General features: G+C 49.2%; 3 protein-coding genes across 3 annotated transcripts; all 3 read left to right on the top strand.

Moving 5' to 3' along the window:
- Nucleotides 1-9,938: 9,938 nt before the first annotated feature.
- On the top strand, nt 9,939-10,634 carry EI90DRAFT_2883995 (uncharacterized protein; the record flags this gene model as incomplete). The annotated part of the gene is made up of 2 exons (XM_039053943.1): nt 9,939-10,185; nt 10,240-10,634. Coding segments are annotated over 2 exons (642 nt in total), but the record flags the coding sequence as incomplete, so codon positions are not given.
- A 123-nt stretch (nt 10,635-10,757) lies between these two features.
- On the top strand, nt 10,758-11,069 carry EI90DRAFT_2881433 (uncharacterized protein; the record flags this gene model as incomplete). The annotated part of the gene is made up of 1 exon (XM_039053925.1): nt 10,758-11,069. A coding segment is annotated over one exon (312 nt), but the record flags the coding sequence as incomplete, so codon positions are not given.
- A 1,142-nt stretch (nt 11,070-12,211) lies between these two features.
- EI90DRAFT_3082957 (uncharacterized protein) lies at nt 12,212-14,055 on the top strand. The gene has a single exon (XM_039062038.1). It carries the CDS (start codon nt 12,319-12,321, stop codon nt 13,630-13,632), a length of 1,314 nt encoding a protein of 437 aa, XP_038909758.1. The 5' UTR covers nt 12,212-12,318; the 3' UTR covers nt 13,633-14,055.
- The last annotated feature ends 3,003 nt before the right edge of the window (nt 14,056-17,058 follow it).

The raw sequence follows: 17,058 nt of genomic DNA, 5'->3' as shown, positions 1-17,058 counted from the left end.
AAGTACGGGACAGCGGCGGAAGGTCGTAACTTGGTGGGGGGTCGATGGAAGAGGGCCAGAGGAGAGAGAGAGGGAGGAGGAAGGAGGAAAGGTGTGGGAGAGAGGAAAGGTGTCAGGTCCGAGGGTGAGTATCGGAACGGACGGGAGAAGAGTAGGAGGGTGACAGAAGGGTGGAGGTGTTGTGGGGAGGAAGCAGAGGAGTGGGAGGAGGAGTAGGAGGAGGTGTCAGGGCACACCCGCCTGACCCGGGTCCACCCAGACCCACCCAGCCACACCACACCCGCTCCCCACTGTCCAACCCTCTCCCTCCTCCTTCCTCCCTCTCCTCCCCTTTCCTTTCTCTCTTTCTTCCCCTTCTTTATCTCATTCCTCTCATCTTCCCTTTCTTGTTTATTTCCTTCTATCTACATGGACCACCTTCCTTTGTATCAATGTACTATTGACCCGTCCGGCCCACACACCCCAGACGGCTTCCCACTGTGCCCAGCACGTGCACATGCAGCGGACGCTCTCGGGATCCCCCACGGGGATACCCGGATGCCTGTGGCTGTCTCTGAGGGTGACGTGGCACTCGTCATGTGACTCAAGCCGCATGTACATAAATGTACCTGAAGTGGGAACCGAAGAAGTAACCTTCTTCTCACATTCTCCACTTCAGGTAAGTAGTATAGTTTTCCCTTTTAATAACAATAACACATTCTCCACTTCAGTCTAAGTGGCCAGGGACTGCTGTCCCTTCCCGGACCTGCCAGTACGCACGCCCAGTTCGCACCCCATGAGGGCCCTTCTGCCGGGCGATACATCCAGACCCCCTCTACCCCGGATGCGTCCCTGACAGGAGGGTGGCGAGAGGTGTGGTGTTCGATCCAAGGTGAGTATCGGAGTGGACGGAGATAGGGTAGGAGAGGGATGGAGGAGTGGAGGTGGCAAGGGAGGTGAGAGGAGGTGTGGTGCCAGGACCGAAGGTGAATATCGGAACGGACAGCGGAAGGGGAGGACTCTGGAGATCAGGTTCGGAGTTCCAGGAGCCCGGAGTGGAGGTCGGGATGTATGGATATGACAGTATTCGGTTATGCGCTAACAATGGTGAGCCAATGGTTGGCACTTAAGTTATGAAGTTCTAATCCACATGCACGTAACTTTAGATCAAATATATTCTAAACCAGTATAAGTCGGGAAGTCTCGCAGACCCCCAGCAGGAGTTCAGTTCCTCTGAGTATTCTGAGGAGTGGGCAAAGATTTTGAGGTCCCTCAATGAGTGGCGAATGAAACCAAATCGCATCGATGATTGGAATCAGATCTCCAATGAATATGGCAAGAGAGCACTGTGCGTCAATGATACTTTTTCTTGATAGTTTTGAGTCTTAATTTTACTATTTATCTTTAGTGCAAAGCTCGGATTTACCAACATGGAGAGTACTTTGTCATTTTGGACACCAATTAGCTCTATTCATTGTCCTATATTACGCAACAATAAACACCCGTTGATTCCAGTGCTTGCCATGACTGCTTTCTATTCGCACTTGAGCTGATTGTGACACTAATTCATGAGATGCATCTTGATATCACTGAAATCAGCACAATCTATGCTCAAATTGAATCAAAGAGGCCTCTAGATATCAGGGGGCGCTCTAGAATTGATTGTGCGAAACAGTGAATAGAAATGATATATATCACGGCTATCAACGTTGGAGGTTTGCTGATGTTGGACGTCATATTGTGCTTTTAGCAATATTTGGTATCGTGATGCTTGCACCAATTCATTGTAGGCCAAACATGAGTTAGAACAGGCGAGAATAGACTGGGCTCTCTGGCTCCATGGTCGAAAGGTCGGGCTTCTATGGAACAAAGAATGGACCGTTCCATTAACAATCATTTGTACAGACAACACCACCTGCCAGATCTGACATTACTGTACTATAACACCCATAGGTTCATTCCCACGGTTTTTGGGGATTGCCATCTCCTTCTTGCATAGTTCATCTCTCAGTGTGACATGCGCCACACATCACATGAAAATCTTGAACTGAATTGAAACTGAATTGATTTGCTGATTCCAGCAACTCCTGGATTTCGTGGGAACCAGTTGTCAATACATTTATCTGTTCAAAGTCTCGCTGTGACATGTGACAAAACCTACTTTAGTTCAGTTCACAGTTTGCATGTGACATGTGACTGAACCAATGGTCGTTATAGTACAGTACTTTGCCTCAAACTGGAAGATGATGAGGTTGTCGCTTTCAAAGAAGTTTCCTTGACACACATTCAGGTCTATTTCTGACGATGGCTCCGACCATGGAATTATCGTGTCCCCCCACCGCTGCTGCACCAGTGTAGACTGAACAATAGCACAAGCTTGGTCATATGTTGCCTCCTATTTGCCACACACATCAACATGCACTCTTGTTGCTCGGATTCCAATGTGGTGAGTAGATCTGGAAAGCCAATTTCATGAGAATAAGCATGGCCCAAAGTTGAGAACTCTTTAAATTCATCCCATTTAAAAGACGCAGGCCTTCCAGAACACAAAGACAGCTGGGCAAGAGTTTGCATGCACACGCTGGAGCTCACCCTCAGTAGGCAACACAGTTGCCTAGTGTCAGGGCTCGGTCCTCGATTGGGGACAGCCCGACCTCAGGCCTAGGTGTGTGTGGTGTTCTGGGTGGCTGGGTGCTAGACCCTGTCCTCAGCTCCTCAAACTCACTGAAGGGACTAAGCAGGGATTGAGTTGTCATGTATTACAGAGGGTAACTACAACTTGCCTAAGTGGGGATTGAGTTGAGAAGAAGGGTAAGTCTCCCTATTCCCTGCTTGGCTACTATAAAAGGGAAGTGTACTGTACAGTTTGTAACGTGACTCTGGGTAGAAGCCGAGCATGTTCCCGTGACTCGGAAAAGGTGTCACATGGGTTAAGGCGAGTTGCTCGCCTTGACCCACGTGATTTTTCCTGCGGGCTCACATGCAGGCTGAAGTTGTGAGAGATATGTAGGGATGGGGAGGTCTGGGAGGGTGGTTCTGGGGTGTGGTTGGGTGCCCTGACAGCGGGGTCAGGGGCCGATCCCTGACACCTAGATCGACACCAAATAACACTTACAGCTGGCATAAACATGTGAATTAGACTCGTACCCAGTCATTTTCCCCACATGCACAACATGCTGTGGAAAAGTGACTAAGCCAATTGCCTTCAGATGCCATAGTATTTAGCAGATACCGAAGATCTAGCCTCTTAATCTCATCAATCCTTGATGTGGGTGCAACTATGGCTGTGATGGTGCGACTTTCATGCACAATAATGAGTGACAACGCCCATAAAATGTTGGATGTTAATGCAGCTAGCGACAGACACACGTCATCAAGGGGCGACGATGTGACCTTCGAGATGAGGGAATCCTCAATCCTCCAAGACAGGACACTGTGCTAACATGAGGGCGTAACTTGGGGCAGTTGACGAAGCATCCTGTCATATCCATCCATGGCCATTGTCTTCCACTACCTCTGATCCTTCCAGATTACCTCCGCTCCTCCGCCACTAACCTCGGAGCCTCTGGTTCCCACAATCACCTCCGACCCCCCAATGGTCACCACCTCTCCAATTCAATATATTACCTATGCCTCCCTAAGTATGGAGCCCCAAAGCTCTCTGGACAGCTCCGACGTCCGCTAGCGCATTCCTGCCTCCACTGGGCAATTCACTTGCTTGCCCTGCAAGTCTACCTTCGGGCCTATCCCTCCTTTCCGCTTGTGGTTATAACCCGTCATTCCACTAAACCCGCAACCCAACTTGTTGGTAATATTCAGTTGGCTAACATCTATCTCTGTTAGCTCTGCTCTGCTCAGTCCCGCTATTCATGGGCCCACCCTCGCTGTAACTATATATACATAACTTGTAGATAGGTTACACCCTAGTGATAAAATCGACTAAAGTTGATCCCCCTTTTTAGTTCTCGTTGCCAGTAAGTAAATTAGGGCACGGACATGTAACTTGGCACAGCGCTCCTGGCCTGAGTCGCTGAGGCCGAAGCCCTCTGCCATGGAGACAACTCCTTCGTCTCGCTCCAGTCTCTAACACATCCTATCAGTATTGCAAACACATGGTTGTACGTACCATGTCCCAGGATTTCTATTAGGACACAAAAACCTTCAGTACATCTTCGGGGCATCAGGGTATCGTACTGTACTTGCCTTTCATTCAGGGATGCATCCTTGATAGAAATTTGCCGCTTTTGTTAACAGTACCGATAGCCCATGGGCTGGAAGAGTTAGGACACCATTCCTTTAGGAATCAAAATGCCTCATCTGTCAGAGACCAGATGCGAGACGAGGGATATGTCTCCGTGGCAGAGGGCTTCGGCCTCAGCGACTCAGACCAGGAGCGCTGTGCCAAGTTACACGTCCATGCCCTAATTTACTTACTGGCAATGAGAACTGAAGGGGAATTAACTCTAGTCAATTTTATCACTAGGGTGTAACCTATCTACAAATGATGTATATATAGTTACATGGGGGGCAGGCCCATGAGTAGCAGGACCAAGCGGAGCGGAGCTAATGGGGATAGATGTTAGCCGATTGAATATTACCAACGAGTTGGGTTACAGGTTTAGCGGAATGGCGGGCTATAACCCAGAAATGGAAAGGAGGGATAGGCCCGAAGGTAGACTTGCAGGGCAAGCAAGTGAATTGCCCAGCGGAGGCGGGAATGCACTAGCGGATGTCAGAGCTGTCCAGAGACCTTCAGGGCTCTGTACTTAGGGAGGTGTAGGTAATATATTGATTTGAGGGGGTGGTGACCATCGGGGGGTCGGAGGTGATTGCGGTGAAGGAGAGAATGAAGGAAGGTCAGTTGGGAGGTTCAAATGAGACCACCACCAAGCTGTTCCCTGGTTCTTTAGTTAGGATGGGGAAGTGTACTAGTAATATTTGTTGTAATTATAGTACTAATCCGAGCATTTTGGCTAATTCTATTTTATGGGTTAGTCTAAAAGTTTCTGAGAATTGACTTACAGATAAACAAAGCCCTGCGGAGCTGTTCCTCTATTGTAATTTCTCAATTTGTCTGGGTGTAATTCTGTGTAGGATCGTTTAATTTGGATTTTAACTTGAATTAAATCTTCTACTTGGTGAAGTTTCAAAGATTCTACTCAGTTAATGGGTTTAAATTGTGTCTGAAGTGTCCCTTGAGTTTGTTTTATTTTTGTCTTATTTTATTGCTTGTTTTAACAGTAGCAAAATAACTGTTTTGTGTTTACACTTTGAAATCTGGAGTGTTAACCAGCTCTCCTGTTGAAATATTTACTTAATATTCCTCTCCCTATTTGCTGCCTTTTACTACAGTGGCAATCTTAACTGTATATCACTTTTTCGTGCTGGAGTGACAACCAGAAATGCTTGAGAAAATAATACTGTTAGAACCAGGCAGAAACAGATGACTCCGGAGTGGAATCGGAGACTTAGCGTGGAGGGACCTTGGCCTCAGCGACTCAAGCGGAGCGCTGTGCCATTGCTGTTTGTCCATTTGGTCCTTAATTTCACAGTAGGTGAGCAGGAAGTCTCTAGGGGGCATTTCAGGTCGATTTCGGACTGAACCAAAACGAGTATGTACAAGCGCCGATATATATAATGGAGGGGGCAAAAGCACAAGGAAAACAAAGGGTACCGAATCGGAACGAAGACGTCCGAACGGGAACAAAGGGTAGAAGAAGCGGAGCGGTACCGAAGGTCATAAGGCAGGACCTGTGATACGTCCGAAAGGAGGTAGGGAGGGCGAGGCCCAGAGGGGCAGGAGGATGAGGAGAAGTGGGGATGATGACTAACTGGCTAGAATGGGAAGAAGCAGTAGTCCAAATAGGGATGGGGGGTAAAGGCGAGAGATACATTACAAGCGGCGAAAGTGCCGAAGGCGATCCGCGAAGCTCGGGGGTTGCGGAGCTTACGGAGGTTACGGAGGCGGGGTTGAAAGTCCGAGGGATATTGGCAATGGTGTTTACGTAGTATGAGGTCACCAATGCAATGGACTAAGACCGAGGTGGAGTCAAAGTCCGAGGTAGGGACTATGACGGAGGCTCGGAGCAAAGGTACGAGCGGTGTCCGAGTACGAAGTACGGGACAGCGGTGGAAGGTCGTAACTTGGCGGGAGGGTGGCGGAAGAGTACCAGAGGGAGGAGAGAGGGGAAAGGTAAGGGAGGAGGAGTGGCGGAGAGGAGAGTTGTCAGGTCCGAAGGTGAGTATCGGAGCGGACAGTGGAAGCATAGGAGGGTGACGGGAGGGTGGAGGTGTTGTGAAGGAGGAGCGGAGTAGGAGGAGGAGGAGGAGGAGTAGGAGGGTGGCGAGAGGGGTGGCGTTCGGTCCGAGGTGAGTATCGGAGTGGACGGAGATAGGGGAGGAGAAGTAGAGGTGGTGTGAGGGGTAGAAGGAGGTGTGTTTGCCAGGACCGAAGGTGAGTATCGGAACGGCAGCGGTAGGGTAGGACTCTGGAGGTGAAGAGGGTGGAGGTCCGGAAGTCGGGTCGGGGTCGGGTATGCACGGATATGACAAATACTCTATTTTCTTACTTCTCTGAGGGGGGGGAAAAGTTGCAGAAAGGGTCTCCCTTTTATACTCCTTGGGCTGCCTTCCTTTTTCATGCTCTACCTCATATTTACAGGATTTATTTACAGTGAATTTTCCTCAAACTGAATAAAAAATGAAATTTTCACACTATAGTTCTACTGCGCTCTGCTGTGCTGAACTGCAGCTCTACTGCAGTCAGACTGCGCCTAGAATCCTTATTGTCCTTCCTCGCATAAGCTATTTTAATGGTTAATTAGAACTTGACTGCGCTGCATTTGTCGCAGTTTTCTATTTCAAATTCCTCATATTTACCATTAAGTTCGCTATGACTCGGTCATTCTGAATTCAAACTTCGCATTACTATGCGTACGGCTGCGCTGAGACCTTCAGCTGATTTATTCTATTTTTGTCCAGTAACATTTAGTTGAAATGAGACTTGAAATGATAAATGAGTGAATTATTCAGGTTTAGAACTGAAAGAAAAAGTTGCTCGTAGTCAAGAATTGTTCAAATGAATGTATTATAGCTCTCTGCTTCATTGGTATATCGTTCCCTAAAATTCCCACCATGGTCCATCATAGTTTAGTGGTTTTCGTGGATTTCATCCATCTGCCCTGATTCCCCTTTGTATTATTACATCCTAGTCCTCCATATGTATTGTTCATTGTTATAGTAGGTCGTCCTCGAAGATATCATATTTTTATGTATTTTATTTGGGGCTCTGGTCCTCTAGAAGCTGTCTTCCCCCACGTTTTCAGGTTTCTAACTTCATGTCCTTGTATCTCATTCATTTCTGAATGGTTTTTCACGTTCTCAGTATCATAAATTTTTATTTATTCCCACCTTTCCAATGGCACTAAAGTTGTATTCTATTTCTTGATATTCGTCGAGTTAGCAAAAGTTTGCACACACATTCAGTAATCACATGCATCGTTCCCATAGTCATTCGTATGCGGGCGCCGTTTCTGTTTAATTGTGCAGGATTTATGGTTTGTTTGGGTGTTTGTATCCTTTATATGGGCTTCCATGATTTATTTCAGATTTTTCCCTCATGATCTAAGGTTGTTTTGTACTTTCCGTGCTTTGTTTTCACCGGGGTCTTCCTTATTTGGACAGAAATTGGTCTTCGCGATCTGCCGAAGTGCGGATCTCAGTTCTGATGGCCAGTTCCCTTCGCATCGCCACCCTCACGTGTCTTTAAACATGATGCGGATTTCTATATTCCCATTGTTGGTATAACTTCACAACAGCTGGACCGTTTGGGCTGAAAATTTGCATAACTATAGTTTCCCATTTATCATAATTTCCGTGTAAATTTAGTTGTGTGTTTTAAATATGGATCCTACGTAAACGTCGTCTTTTCCCTGAGCCCAGACTTTTGATGTCGCTCTTCCTGTTATTGGGTATCTCATTGATGCGTGATCCTTTTATTATGAAAATTTGGGTGGATTAAGATTAGATCCCTTTCTTTTTAATGGGTTATCAAGCTCATCTCAGTCATTACTGCTTGTTCTTCGTGCTTGGCTTTTAAACGTTGTCCTCGTTTCCCAAGAGTTTTGGCCACACCCCCGTCGTTTATGGGTAGTTTTCCCTGTAATTACTTTCATTGGGTCCGTTTGGAAGACATCTACATTTCCTATTATAAACACAACTTTGAATTTTGCATTAGTTCCTAAGGAATCCTTGTTCCGTGGTACTTCCATCCTCGGCTACGTGTGCAGGCGTGGGAAAGTAGTTTCCGTGGAGGTTCTCTGGTTGTTTTTATAGTCAAATCTTGGTCGATTGTCCTAATTCTTTGTTTAATATTTGCTATAAATTCCCCCGAGAATTCCGTCTTGTTGATGCTAAGCTTGAAGTATTTTTGCTAATTTTCTTTCTTCCAATTTATCGTATGTAGTTGTAAAAATTCGTTCAAATTCGTTAAAATTCAGGTTCTTCTATTTTCTCATATCTACTTGTCATATGGGGTTTTGTGATTTATCTGGCATATTTCCATAATGGGTCTCCATAGTGTGACCGTTATTTCTCCTACAGCGGGAACCGGAGGCTCCGAGGTTGGTGACGGAGGACCGGAGGTGGTTGAGGATGATGGCCGTGGATGGATATGACATCATCCTCCAACCAGCCCATTACACTCGCAATGCCCAAGATTGCCTTGAAGTATACAGTAGACGAATTTCACACTTGATTCCCCCCGCCCCCCGGAGAACGCCGAACGTGGCAGTGCAAGTCACAAGTGGCAAATATCTTGGTCACCGCGATGACTTCTTAACCGCCCATGCAGCCTCGCAGCCATCTATGCGAAGCCGATATGTAACAGGTTACGTTACCAGCCTCTATCGGGATAGACTTCGCCCCTACTTCTGAGGTAATTTTGCAGCCAAGATCGAGGTGCCCTAAAAGGTTTCGTCTGTGATGTCACCCTTCGCGCCTATCTCGTCAGGAGGCAGCACTGCAAATTAAGTGATCTTCTTAAGCGCTTTCTGCTGGCAACCAAGTACTCTCCAGCGGCTTGTGGCTGGGGGACTGATAAGGACAGATTTAATACTGCCTTGATATCCATGTATGTTCAACTGGCACGCACTTGCTCTAAGTGAACGGGGATACGCGCGGCCCTCTTAATCTGTGAGAGCGCGTGCAGCAGCGCGGCATGGTTTCATCATACCCTCTCGTTTAGGTCTCAGGCTGTTCAGTTCTAAGGCAAATGTGGATCCAATGTTCAATTTCCGGTAATGGGCGCGTGCGCGCGGCCTAATCTCATACCAGAAAAGCCCGGCCATTTTTCAAGCGGCGTGTACCCCCCCCCTTTTTTTTTGTTGGTGTGGTTTACTTCTTGTCGCCCTGCTTGAGGACTGTGCAATAGATCATCTAGGCCCTATCTAAGTGGACTCAGTAGCGATTAGACATTTCCCAAAATGTCAATAATTCGAAAAACTTGTTCTGTTCGATCCTCCTTTGGAGCTCTTGCGTTGAACTTGTTGATCCAGTGAAATCCCCTGTTGCACACCTCCTCTTGATTTCTCGGCAAGGCAGTTGAAATCTATCGATCTCTAATCAACAAGAGCCTTGTGAGATCGACGCCATCACCCATTTATGTAAATCCCTTCCAAAGACTGCTTCGGTGTTGTGCGAATGAGCTGAATTTGATTTTAGGCTTTAAATGGACCCTCGCAGAAGCTGCGTGGTTGACAGAAGGCTATGCACCCAGTGGCATATAAAGCTTCCAGGTGAATGTCGTTCCGTGTTGTACCCCCGTTCCAATGACAACCGCTCTCATCACGTTTATCCTCGCCAACAATGCCTACGCCGCGCCGATCCTCCCCTATCCACCCCTCAACGCCACCAGTTTGTCAATAAACATATCAGAAGCATGCAATGACCTTCGGAATTGCCGTACCATGTGGAATCTCGTTTACAGCTGTCTTCTAACAATATTCATCTGCGTATGGACGGCTGTACACCCGAATGTGGTAAAAAGAGATAGGGGTGGTATGCATCTGGTGGAGGAGATTGTGATTAGGGATGATCGTTTCGGCTTAATGACGAGTTCCCTGATTTTCCCAGAATTGGTTGTTGCTAAGGCATGGTATGAATTCTCAGAAGCCTGGAAAATATCAAGGAAATGTAAAAATGTCGAAGGTATGGAGTGAATCAATTGAGCCGAAGCTTGACCTATTGATTTTCACATGCTAGGGTGGACACTTGTGCATTCATACTTTGTCATTATGGGAGGTTTCATTGACCCAACGACACGTTTCTTTGGTCGGGATGATCCCTCCTTCTTTGGCCAATACCCTGGCATCATTCGGAAGATGGGAAATCGTCAGGTTGTCGCGGTAACGAAACAGGAACTTCTCCGCAAAAGCAAAGGCGATCTTTTATCCAAGTCTATTGTATCTCTTCAATTGCTGTGGTTCATCGTTCAATATGTGGGGCGATGGGTTGGACATCTGCACAGATCGCAGCTTGAGACGATAACGCTTGGATACTCCGCACTGAGCATTATCATCTGCGCGTTGTGGTGGCACAAGCCCCTTGATGTCCGTTCGCCAATTCAAGTGATGAAAGAGGACCCTGCTCACGTTCCGACTTCCGAGGCCGATGTTGCCCAAGTGCCTCTTGAAGTAGAGAATGAGGCAGATTCGCCTTCGCTTGCGGCCAGAGCCATTGGCGGAGCTTGTGACGCAATTGTTGAATTGGATTTCCGTTGGATACTTATAATCACCGGCGCCATCTTCGGTGGGGTTCACTGTTCGGCGTGGTCCTTCCCTTTTCCGACACACGCGGAATCACTTATATGGCGCATTTGTGCAGTATACATTACTATAGCTCCTACTCTTGGCATCGGTGCATTTGAAATATTGAGTAGCACAAAGTTTGACGATTTCGACGAATGGCCTGTTTGGGCCACTGGGACGATTTATGTCGTTTCCCGGATTATCCTCTTCGCACTGACGTTCGCATCCCTCCGCTCTCCTTCTCTTTCTCTATATCGAACGCCGTCTTGGTCTTCTTTTATTCCCCATCTCGGATAAGATGTATATATTCTTCGTCATCTCACCTGTTTTGTAATTGGAGGACAGGGTCAGGGGAAAAGGGCGGCAAACTAGATGGATTCAGCCATTAATCCGCCTGCAGGACACGGATGCTCTATAAGCACGCATACAGAAGGGGCTTAATGGGCGACTATGATATCATGCGGGCTCGTTCAATCCCGTCCGAGTGTCTAATAGCCAACTCGTCTGCAGCTGGAATTCGCAGACCTTTCCCACTCACGGACGTGATCATGGATTCGCTGGTCTCAGCCATTCGAAAACTCGATCCGAGGTCGCCTTGCACCCCCTCATGTTCAAAGATCCACTTTGCATATCATGTATAACAAATGATATTTCGTCGGGATACTGCTTCAGCAACCATTCTCAGCGGACGCTAATTGCGTACATTTCAATTTCCATGATTGACGCGTGGTTGGGCAGTGCAGGGTTGGTTGCGGTGATTATAAAATGGTAGACGTCTTTCTTGTTCTCACATCAGAAGTGTGCAACAACTGTGATAATCAACCGTCCAGTGGACTTTCATCGCATCAAATCCCTCGCGATACTTAGTCCTGCATCTGACTGAGCGTTCTCGTAAGCGTATAATGTTAATCCCACGATTCAACTAGAGAAGCCATCCTCCCGATTTTCGGATCAACTGTCCTCTAAACTGGAGAACGATGCAAATCCCGCTTTCCTCGGATCACGGAATCGAATTCCCTTGTAGGCAATTTAGCCACCGCCGTTATTAATCTTGGTGGAATCCATTGTTTTTAATTGAATGACCCTCCCGCTTCCAACGCACAGACCCCCTATTATTGCACTAATGTTTATTACGGTAGTCCCTGTTGTTATATCAGACGCCTCGGTTTTTTTGCAAGATTCCTTGAGCGCATGAGCAGGCCACTCTCTACATTTGTCGTTGCCCGGGTTATCCTTGTCCTGACATTCAGATCCCTCTGCTTTGCGTGCCGTCTATGCCAGAAACTGTCCTGACCCCTCCTAGATTTTCAACATTAATATACATATCGCCCCCCACGTCATCTTACGAATGAGCACCCTTGCGTGTGAATATGCCCACAAGGTGTTGCGCCGCGACTTCGGAAGTAGACATTGATCCGCAGTTGTGACACCACCTCGAAAAGAGAGGGCTAACGTCTAGAGAGATCAAAACACACCACAAACCCCCATAAAAAACCCTATCCCCACCCTCACCCACTCACCCGATCTCCTATCAATGGACGATCACAAAAAGCCCGACCCCGGTGGAACGGACGGCACCAAAAAGACTACTAGCTCAAACAACACACGACATGCCATCAACCAACGAGCGTTATACGATACACGATCAGGCACTCCTCACCAGCACCACCAGTTTAACTCACGGGGCAACAGCGCAAACTCGATTAGGGGCCAGTCCGAACCGGATCAACAAGATCCCTGGGACACCGCAGCGAAAAAGACCCGCGCGACCAAAACCAGATTCGACAATAGGTACACCAGCCCCCTCCCCAGCCCGACCACCTCGAGCAGCCATCTGGTGGTCGAAAGTATCCAGACTGGCAGACCAACAACCCCGGACTCGGACTCACCAGCAGACCGATGGGAAGTCGACACACCCCCACCGGCCGAACATCTTCACCTCGCACCCACACCCCAGACGCAACTTGGGATAGAGGACGATGACATAAGGTACGCCAATGAAAGCCCCGAAGCAGAGAAAGGAGACCAGACACATAGGACTGTCTACGACACGTTCGAGGCAATGCATGACCTAACTGACAGATTCAATGGCATTAGACTCGCAGGCTTGTGGGAGAACTTCCAGGACGAGTACATGCTATGGTATAGTAACCTACCAAGGCCGGCAACCCTGGATACCTTCCCCACCCCTTCACGCGACAGCGAACTGGAAGAACGACTGAAAACAGTCGAATCTAACATAAGCCGCCTGACTGAAGCTAATGCATATTTGACAGATAGGTTACTAACTACAGAGATACCCACCACGGCTGCCCTCCCCCGTAACTGCAACACACGCGACCCGAACATGATGGCGGCACCAATGGCAACCCCGCCCCTGACCAAAACCAACCGGGTCAAGACATCCTGGGCGAGCGTAGTGGCAAGCCCACCTCCGGCTGTGCCAACACACACAGCACGACCCGGTCCCCAGACGACAACCACAGACACGCAGGCACCCACCACAAACCCTCACGTCCTTATCATACGCATCAATCCACCAATCCCACCAGACCAACGACCAAACGGCCTAGCGACCCGCAAGAAAATCAACGACATGCTTGACGTGAAGAACCTTCCACACTACCTGAGAGTCATGGCAGTCGGATACTCCCTAGCAGGCAACATCAAAATTACGATGGCCCCCACTTGCTGTGCCGCGGACTTGGAAAAATATGGCAAAGAAATCGCAGCGACCATCACCGACAACGAAGTGCTGTCTGCCCTACCGGACATGGAGCACTTCCGGGTCAAGATAAACAAGATCCCCACGCATTGTGTCAGAGTCGGGATTATTGTCAGAGACTGAAATATTGTCGGAGTTGAAATATTGTCAGAGTTGGACATACTGTCCGAAGACAGATGGAAGATGGATTGGGTTTCTGTCTGAGTCGGGGTTGGAGGTTGTGGTGGAAGCCTGTTGGAGCACGCACATGCAGATATGCGGGTGGAAATATGCGGCGCATCCGGAAGCACTGTTCAAGGTTAGCAGAGTGGGATTGCGGCCTCAGCAACTCAGGTGGAGCCCTGTGCCCTGAGTGTGAGGTCTTTGGGGTTGCTCAGCACACAAAGCCGTAAGTGATACAAGATGATGTATTTTACGGTGGTGTGTAAGCGGTTCCCCGGAGGTTCCCGCTTGTCCACGTGACTATATCTATCTAGTTTACATGTGACTCGGGGTTCGGGGCTATTGCCCTGACATTCTCCCCCCTTGCATTGCATATGCGACGCATACAAAGTTGATAGTGAATAAAAACAGAATTTTAATAGTTGGTTTACATTGAGTTTGGAATTATCAATGAGTGTTTCTGTTGTCGCCACTTTAAAGTGGGCGATTTTGTACATGTTGGTGAAAGGAAGAGAAGGGGTTTGAATGAGTGTGGGCTGTTACTTTGAAGTGAACGGCGATACATTGGTATCGCAGGGAGAGAAGAAAGAAGTGGTGGAGTTTGTCGAAATTGGATTTCGACCCAAAGGTTGTATTTCTTTGGTGTTCCTCACTTGTTCTGTGAGGGTTCGTGTGTAAGTGGTGTTTACACACGAGCGGTGGTGGGTGTGGGTCTTTTGGCGGAGTGGAGATTTCCGCAATTGTTACTTGTGGTTCCTCGCATACAGTATTGTGTGCGGGGCCTCGAGTTGGGGGGGGTGTTTTCACGGGCGCCTCGATGGCGTATTACCGTGTCACTCTCCCTTCTCTCAAGGGTGGATTCATTGCCCCGGAGGAGGGTTTTCCTCCGGGTTGTTCATCTGGACATCCGATTGCTGCGTCGGATGCGATGACGTAGCCTGGGCTACATTGTCGGGCTGTGGGCTCGACGAAGTGGGTGCTCCCTGGGTGGGAGCGGGTTGTTGTGTTCCTGAGCTGCTTGGCTCAGGTCTAGAGTACGGTAGGTTTACCGTTCTTCCCGTGGGGAAGGATGGTCGTTGGGCTGGTTGTCCAGCTCGGAGACTTGCGTCTCTTTCCCGGTATTTGGAAGCTTTCGCTTCCCGCTCCGCCGTTCTTGCGGCACGTTCCTCAGGAGTCCTGAGTGGTTTGAACTGGGACTTTAAGTAGGCAGCTTTGCCTAGACTTTCCCAGGAGATTTTTCCCTTGTTCTCCGGGGAATTATATTCCTCCGCGAGTCTTGCGATGCTCGGGAGTCCCAAGAAGTATTTCTCGGTTTCCTTCGCTTTTTCGTGAAGGGTTCTGTGTACCTTGCCGCTTTTGAAGGCGGCTTCAGCCTGTTCGTACCAGTGTACGAATTCTTTCCCACTCACGCTTGTCCACCAAGCGTATGCGGCGTCATGCGCCGCTTCTGACCCCACTATTCTCCTCATGGGGAAGTTGGGGTCGATTGTTATGTCGACTGGAGCTTCGACTTTGCCGAACTCGTTGAGTTCGGCGGTCTCGTATAGCATGTGGACACTTCCCTGCAGGGTGGCTTGCCCATAGGGTGCTGAGGTACTCAGTGGCCCGCCGCCTCTGGCAGTGGTCCCCGTTTTAGGGTCTGCCGTCGGTTGCCTACCACTCTCCCTCTTCCCCTCGACATGGGTTTGCCCCTCTGAGGGCGGGCCTTTATGCAACCCGGACAGGGTCGCCTGCCCATGGGGTGGCGGGATAGTCGGTGCCCCACCCCTTGATGCGCTAGTCCCCATTTGGGGTCGCGCCTCATGAGGCCCGGAACCGTATCCCCTCCCCCTGACCTGGGAGGCCCCCGTCATGATGGGTTTGGCAGCGAGGTCTGCCAGTGCGCGTGCCTCTCTGAGCTCGCGTTTCAGTAATTCGATCTCCCTTTTTTGGAGATCGACTTCTCTCTCTGCGTCTTTCAGAGAGTCAAGGATGCCCTCAGCATCTCTTCGTGCTCTATTGTATTCGCGCCTCCAGTGGGCGCAATGGTCGCAGGCGTCTTCTGACGCCCTCGAGTTATTAGACCGTGCCCGCTTGGACGGTCTGGACGAGGAGCCGCTGTCGCTCCCTCGTCTCCCTCCTACGAGGGACTTCATTTCTTTCAGCTCCTCACGGAGTTGACCTGTCTGAGCAGCTACCGCTGACGCGATGGCTGATTCCCAGCCTGCATTTGGCTGGGGCGTTGTTGGACCTGGGCCGAATTGGCTAAACCAGGGGTTGATCTGGCCAGGGAAGTTCCCTGGGGAGTATGCCTGGGGCTGCAGCAGCAAATGCTGCCCCTGGAATGGCGCTTGTTGCGCCATCGGTGCAGTTTGCACCGCGTATGGTTGGAAGCCTCTTTGGGGAGGCTGGGGGTGTGCGATGCCTGTTGGCAACGCGGATGGTTGATGGTTCGCAGCACTCATTTGTGCTGCATGCGTCGTGTAATCCATGGTGCTTATCTGCGCCTGGTGTTGTTGTTGTTCCGGGGAGCCTTGCTCCCCGGGTTGTCGTATTTCGATATCCGGCGGTTTGTTTGGATCGAACCGAGGGTTGCCTCCCCCAGAGAACGACATCTCGTCGTTATGTTACTCGTGGCGGTGGGAGGGGTCTTCGTTCTTGTGTGCGTGGGATTCGCCGCGGTTGTGTGTTCTTTTGCACGTGAGCCTGTGGTTCACGTGGTCTAGGCGAGTTGCTTGCCTAGCCCATGTGATTTCTTGTACATGGTGTGGCTGTCCGGGCAAGTTACTCGCCCAGAACTTTCCCACGCTCTTGGCTGTGGGCCATCGTCCCTCGGCTTTACTTCTTCCGCCTCCGTTTTTGGGGGCGTAATAATGCCGAGAGTTCCCTGTCTTCTTTGATAGGGAGTTTTTCTGGTTCCCTTACATTTTGTAAGGTGAGGTACTCGTCCAGGTGGACGAGGTCGTCGCAATTTCCTAGGGGTTCCCATGTGGTGTCCCCTAGTTCCCATTTAACCTTAAACCAGAGTTCGTTGTGAACCCACGCGTGGTTTAGGATTTCGCAAACTACTGCTTCGCGATCAGGGTCTTCCCCGAAATCGTAGAATATGTTTACTTCCCTATTTGGGAAGGTTTCCTGGTCATTCGGCTCGTGAGGTGCTAGCCGGGATACATGGAATCTTGGGTGGATTCCGCGTTGTTCAAGTTGTGGTGGCAACTTGAGGACGTAGTTGGACGTTTCTGGAAATGTTTCCAGGATTTCATAAGGCCCTATGTATAGGGGCTTTAGTTTTCCTGCCCTGCCTTTGGGTAGGTTCAGCTTATCTGTGGATAAGTATGCGAGCTCGCCTTTTTTCAAAGGCGGGTCCGGGCGTCTTTTCTTATCGACTTCCACCAGAAGTGTCGACGG

Source organism: Cantharellus anzutake, assembly GCF_015039405.1.
Source record: "Cantharellus anzutake strain C23 chromosome Unknown EI90scaffold_97, whole genome shotgun sequence".
In the NCBI taxonomy this organism is placed as follows: domain Eukaryota; kingdom Fungi; phylum Basidiomycota; class Agaricomycetes; order Cantharellales; family Hydnaceae; genus Cantharellus; species Cantharellus anzutake.
This window is presented reverse-complemented; position numbering and strand designations above follow the sequence as displayed.